The 6,286-nt window shown below is 42.1% G+C and overlaps 1 protein-coding gene and 1 long non-coding RNA gene across 7 annotated transcripts in view; one reads left to right on the top strand and one right to left on the bottom strand.

Annotated features, from left to right (window-relative positions):
* MKL2 (MKL/myocardin-like 2) overlaps positions 1–6,286 on the top strand; it is a 184,178-nt gene that overhangs the window by 163,667 nt on the left and 14,225 nt on the right. For all 5 annotated transcript variants that reach the window (XR_001363247.1, XM_005871973.2, XM_005871974.2 and 2 more), the window contains 3 exons: positions 1,224–1,358; positions 3,865–4,023; positions 4,279–4,416. Coding sequence is in view for 4 of the 5 variants with exons in the window: in XM_005871973.2 (XP_005872035.1) it covers positions 1,224–1,358; positions 3,865–4,023; positions 4,279–4,416 (432 nt within the window). In the remaining variant the exon portion in view is untranslated. The remainder of the gene's footprint in view (positions 1–1,223; positions 1,359–3,864; positions 4,024–4,278; positions 4,417–6,286) is intronic.
* The window catches only part of LOC102242069, an 86,511-nt gene that overhangs the window by 31,910 nt on the left and 48,315 nt on the right, over positions 1–6,286 (bottom strand). Inside the window, exon 4 of one of the 2 annotated variants that reach the window (XR_001363249.1) lies at positions 5,102–5,363. The exons of the other annotated variant lie outside the window; for it this stretch is intronic. This is a non-coding gene — a long non-coding RNA (uncharacterized LOC102242069). Of the gene's footprint in view, positions 1–5,101; positions 5,364–6,286 lie in introns of those variants that run through there. 2 annotated transcript variants of the gene reach the window in all.

The raw sequence follows: 6,286 nt of genomic DNA on the forward strand, positions 1-6,286 counted from the left end.
GGGGGTGCGGTGGGGGGACATTCTAAAATTCGAACATCAGCACTCTTTTTAGGTAGTAAAAAATGGGGATGCTTTTCTATTTCTGTTACCTTTCACCTTTAATGAACACAGGATCGTACATGTTTTTACATACCTATGACATTATCGTGATAACTGCTGTTACTGAGTACTTCTTATGCACAAGGCACAGCCTCAAGTGTTTTAAACAGCTTACTTCATTTACTCCTCCCTTCCCCCAGAAAATCCAAGTGATAAACCTCATTTCTAGATAAGGAAACTGAGGCCCTTGAGGTTTGGCAAGTTGCCCAAGGACAGAACTAGTGTTTAAACCTCAGTCTTTTGACTCGTACGTCCACTCTTATATTCTGCCTCCCACAGTCCCTGAAAGGCACCATCGATGTGAAGGTGCCTGCACTAAGGAAAAGGCCACCACCAAAGTTAGAGTGAGGATGCTACTGAGCACACGGAGAGTTACTGTGTCATTTCCTTTTATGCCCACGCAACCTGTGCATTGACCTTACGGTGTTTTTATGTAACGTGATTCCAGTGGGTTTTAACAAACTGGGCCACATGCAGTGGTGCTCCTCAGGCTTGACCACCCAGATGTCCTGAGCAGAGGTGACCCACAGGCCCTTGGCATTTGCAAAAATCCTAATTCCCATTTCACCTTTAGAGTCTGTGAAATGGTAAGTTGCTCTTTAATGTAGCTTTCCTAAACTTTTATTCTGTCCAAATCTTCCCTGAGGATTGACATTTAGGAGAAGAACCGCATTTCCTTCTGGGCCTGTGTGTGCCAGCACGTGCTGACTGTCCCCAGAGAGGGGACGCATTGCAGCTTAAACGCAGGAATTTAGACTCAGGCCTCACAGTTTCCCTGCCGCTCTTAAAATCATTGTAACACCTGACCTATTAGGTATAGAGCTGCTACAGGTTCTTACTTCAGTTTTCTATTCTCACAAAAATTTCAAATGAACATCTTAGTCACTTAAGGAATAATAAGAGCATGAAAATAACTGGCCTGGTGTTTAACTCTATGGTTTAGAATTGTTAAGGCTCAAATTTAGGTGCTGATGAGTTGAAGTGTATATCTGTAAACATTTTATCTTATTTCATTTTAGATAAGATCCCCCAAATGACCAGTTATCTCACACCTAACTCTTGATTCTAACTTTGATTTTGACAATTAAATTGATTTATTTTTATTTATCTACTTTGCCTCCTAGACTCCACCACAAGCAGGAGTCCAGACTCAGCCTCAGATAGCAACCACCGCCTTGTCCTCGGGCTTGGCACAGACTGGGCCTCAGCAACCAGGCACGTTCACACCGCACGTGCTCAGTCAGCCGCAAGTCAGAAAGGTTGGTGAACACTAAAGGGTGACAGACAGGGCTGACTGGTCCCTCATCTGCTTGACCACTCAGCATCGTCACAGGAGCCTCCTCCGGGAAGCTCCCTTTGTTCTTGCTACGATCCATCTCCCGTCACGGGAGCCTCAGGTCAGATGCCATTTGTCTGCAGATTATCCAAGTATTTGGGAAAGAGAGTTCTTTATTACTAAAAGATAGCTTGTCTTAACAGTTCAACTCCTTTTCTAAGTAAACATTTCAAAGGTATTTTTTCAATCTTTATATGTAGAATCTTGTTGGGCTTAAATTTTTCTTCAATTAACCATTTTTGTAGGGGGAAAAGTGCTGTTCCCTGGGAAGAAATATTTGAAGAAAAAGACACTTTCTGAAATGTATCTCTTGAGTAAAACGTTTCTATATTTTGAGTTTGCCATCTCATGGATTGAGAACCAGATAGTCTGGGTCTGGCTCTCATTTTGGTTCAGCTACGTGATGGCCTTGTGCACAGTTCACTGTCTTTCTCTGAGTGTCAGCTTCCTCATCTTTAAAATGATGGTGTTGATCTAGGGCTCACTGTCCTCTAAAGGAGTTCCACCTAAAAATTCTTTTGTTAAATAGCCCCAACAGTTGCCAGACTTCCCACCATCCAGTAGGTGGCGCTGTGTGCACATCTCCTTGCCAGAAAAATCCCAAGGCCTCAAAAGGTCTTACTATTACAAACCTTGAGACTTAGTATTAGTCCCAGAATTTCCATCTTTAACATAAAGGAACCTAGATAACTAAATAGACCTGTCAATATGCCCCAGGGTGGGGTGAGCTGTCTGGGCTGAGAGCTTGAGGGACAGACAGAAACGACCTCTTGGGTCAGAACAGGCACATGAACACACATGCTCTCTTTTGGACTCTCCTCTGAAAAATGCAAAGTTCTGCATATTACTTATTTTGGGCTGAAAATAACATATTAGTGTAGTGATAAGCTTAGTGAATGTTTAAGTGTTGAGACAGTTTTCTTGGTTTTAGGGGGAAAGAAAAACATTATCTAAACAGGATAAATAAGGGCTTATTCACTGATCTCAAAATACTGGAATTAGGAATCATTACTCCCAATTTAAAGGAAGAAGTTTTTTTGTATGTTTTACCAAATATTAGGAAATTCAGCCTTTTAAAAGAGGTGTTGACAGATAAGTCGTACTGTTTAGAGGAATATAAACACACACACACGCCTAATTTCATGTTTAAGAAAATACTTATGTATATTTACAATAAAAATACAGGGGATAAGTTTTTCACTCTCTGAATACGAGTGGCATAAAGTATATTAAACATTTTTATGAGCAAACCAGTTCTTTGAAATACAGTTAAATATCAGTAGTCTGGCCATACATTTGTAAAAGGCCTTAAAACCTTTGGCTCTTAATAGGGACTAAACAGAACACTTTCAGTTAGTTCCACAGGAAGAAATCCCAGCTTTGCCCAGTGGATCAGACAGCTTCTCAGAAGGAGGCAGATATTAAATGGGGCTTTGCGAGGATTTGGAGAAATTTCCAAGCAACTGGAAAACTGAGCATGGCCACAGCATGTGTAGCCTTTCGGGTAGCATGGAAAAGGGCCAGGTAGTGAGAAGGTTTGTATGCCAGCCAAAGGTTAGCTTTTACCCTAAAGACAGAGGAGCCAGTGAGTGGCAGAGCTCCATCAGGTGTGTGCTAAGATTGTATTGTGGAGGGTTGACAGGCAAGGGGCATGGCCTGGTTGCTAGGGCAGGATTCCAGTGGCAGATAATAAGAACCTGGATTAGGACAGCAAGAACAGAGGCCTGATCCAAGGGTCATTTCTAAGAAATGTGAGCTCTGAGGAGAGGAGGCAGAGTAGACTGGTGGCTCTATTTACTAAAGTTTAAAGAAATATGAAGGCGAAACCAGCAATTACTTTCTCTCAGAGGCTAGGGATGGAGGGAAGAAGGGAAAAGTTTAGTTTGGAATATATTACATTTGAGATGTCCCAAATTTATGTTTGTAAATGTGACTTTGGCACTTGGGAGCAAGGTTGGAAGAGAGGTGGGCTTGGGATCATTAGCTTCATCGTGAACAGTAAAGCCAGGAGAATAGATGCGATCACCCTAGTGAGGAGTTAAGAAATTCAGCTGTCATTTACTAGGGAAATTATGCTGAGGAAATGCTGCTTTCCCAAAAAATACTGTCACGCTGCCATCAAAGACGAGCAAAGGGACCACTGATGCTCAGTGGGGTGGCAAACCATGCCTATGGGCCAAATCCAGCCCTGCCTGTTTTTGTAGATGAAATTGTACTGGTGCCGCCCACACATTCATTTGCATGTTGCCCAGGCCACTTCTGTGCTACAACAGCAGAGAGGAGCGGTCACCACGGAGACAGCACAGCCCACAAACCCTCAACTGTATAACCCGTGGCCCTTTGCAGAAAAAGTTAACCAACCCGTTTTTAAAACATGGTTTTCTTTAGTAGGAAGGGCAGACTGATGGGAATATACTTATTCATTTCAGGTTTTCACAAGCTCGGCATCCAATACAGTTCTTTCATATCAGAGACCACCCGCTCCAGCGGTCCAGCAGCCCTTTGTTAACAAGACGTCCAGCAGCGTTCTCCAGTCCAGAAGTGCGCCCCTTCCATCCCTGCAAAACGGACCGAGCCCTCCCAGCAAGGTAAGCCTGCGGCCACTGCTCCAGTGACACGCTTTCTGGGTACAGACCGTCCCAAAGCCCAGAGCTTTAGGCTGGGAATGACTGAAGATCAGTATTCACAGGGGAAATAGCTGAAAATATCACAGTGAAGACAGCCTCACAGGTAGGTCTTCGGTCAGAAGCCTCACCGGCCTAGGAGGCCCATGCTTGAGGAACAGCCAGGGCATGAGGAAGCTTACTGCCCAGAGCTGACATATGCTCCTCTGTGTGCCACAGCCGAGCTCACCCCCGCCACCCCAGCAGTTTGTCGTCCAGCACTCTCTGTTTGGGAGCCCAGTCCCCAAGACGAAAGACCCTCCCCGCTACGAGGAGGCCATCAAACAGACACGCAGTACCCAGTCCTCTCTTCCAGAGGTAAGTGAGGCCAGTGGCTTCTATGTCGTCTGTCATCCTCAAATTGAATCCCTTTTCTAAGGTGGACTTGCCCCAATAGATACTAAGTCCATGGCGAGGAGCCTTCTTTGCATTTTAAATGTTTAAATCACATTATCCTTTACTATAAAGACCCCCCACTTCCAAGCAGGTTTCAGCAGCCATGTAACCTGCAATTACTCGGAAATTCGGGGTTTGTCTTTTAACTTCTCCTTTGGGGCCGAGGGATGGGTTGTGTTAGGGTAGATGTGATTGTTACACGGGTCCCTCTTTTCTTTTTCCTGAATAAGATCCTCCTCTAAGGGAAATAGACAAGTTGATAGATTTTTCTTTGTTTTCCATAACTAAGTCAGCTCTGACCACATCTCCTAAGTTCTCATAGATTTAGACACATGTCAATGTGTCTGAGGTTTTCAAACAATCTGATGTCAGTTTTTTCCTGTGTTCCTGAAGAGCTTGTTACTAACATTTCACTAAACATTTATGTTTTGCTCACATCTAGTCTCTCGAAAAATCTTTGCATAACTTGTTTTCTAATTATAAAAAAATACAGAAAAATCACCAATGGTCCTACCACCCAGAATCCTTTTATTAATATTCTGCTGTATCTAACCCATTTTTATGTTTATAAAATTTTTAAAATATATTTGGACTCATACTTCATAACTCAGTCTTTTAAATGAATGTTTATTGAATAAGATATATACAGTACTCACTTTGTTGTAACTTTTTTTAGTGGATGTACCATTTTTTTATTTCCATCCCCTGAACCCTTCCTATTGGCAACCACCAGCTTGTTCTTCATATCTATGAGTCTGTTTCTGGGGGGGTTTCTTCATTTATTTTGGTTTTTTTATATTCCACATGTAAGTGGGATCATACGGTAATTGATTTCTGGAAGGTGAGAGGAGGGAGAGGAGAGGATCTATCTGCACAAAGAACACATGATGTCAGGTACGAAAATCTCTACGGATTAGAAAGGACATTTCATTTTACTTTTTATTCACATTGACATGCACTATTATATGACTTTCAGGTATGCAGTATACTTTTACACATTTTTATAACTGACAAATTGATCACCACAAGAATGGCAGTTTTGCAACTTATTTTATACACTAGAGGCCCGGTGCACGAAATTTGTGCACGGGGGTGGGGGGTCCCTCAGCCCGCCTGCACCCTCTGCAATTTGGGACCCCTACACCTTTTTCTTATCTAGCTAACCTCTTCACATTTAAAAAAAATAACTGAAATACTACCTACTCTAGGAAATCCTCTTTGAACAAATCTCTTTACAACAACAGCGGTTCTCAACCTGTGGGTCGAACGACCCTTTCACAGCGGTCGCCTAAGACCATCCTGCATATCAGATATTTACATTACGATTCATAACAGCAACATTACAGTTATGAAGTAGCAACAAAAATAATTTTATGGCTGGGGGTCACAACATGAGGAACTGTTTTAAAGGGTCAGAAGGTTGAGAACCACTGCTTTACAGTCTGTATTAAGTATTTTCATATCATTCTTTTTCTAACAGCAACTTAGAGTGGATGCAATGTGCTTCTCATTCTTGCATCTGAATTTTTCTTCTTGCTCTTGTAATAGCAAAGCTTATCCAATTTACATTTGCCCTTCAAGGGCTTATATTTGGTTCAGTTTCTAGTTGGCTCCCTCCTTTTTTTTTTTTTAAGCAATACATTTGGATTGTGATAGTAAGTCTCACTTGTAATCAAGACTGTAGGTCTCCCTATCTGAATATTTCTATAATACCTATCACTTTAGCATACCAGAGATTGTGTTCATTTATAGAAAGTAACAATAAATGTCACCTGATCATTTGCTCTTCTAG

Source organism: Myotis brandtii, unplaced genomic scaffold (genome assembly GCF_000412655.1).
Source record: "Myotis brandtii unplaced genomic scaffold, ASM41265v1 scaffold363, whole genome shotgun sequence".
NCBI lineage: Eukaryota > Metazoa > Chordata > Mammalia > Chiroptera > Vespertilionidae > Myotis > Myotis brandtii.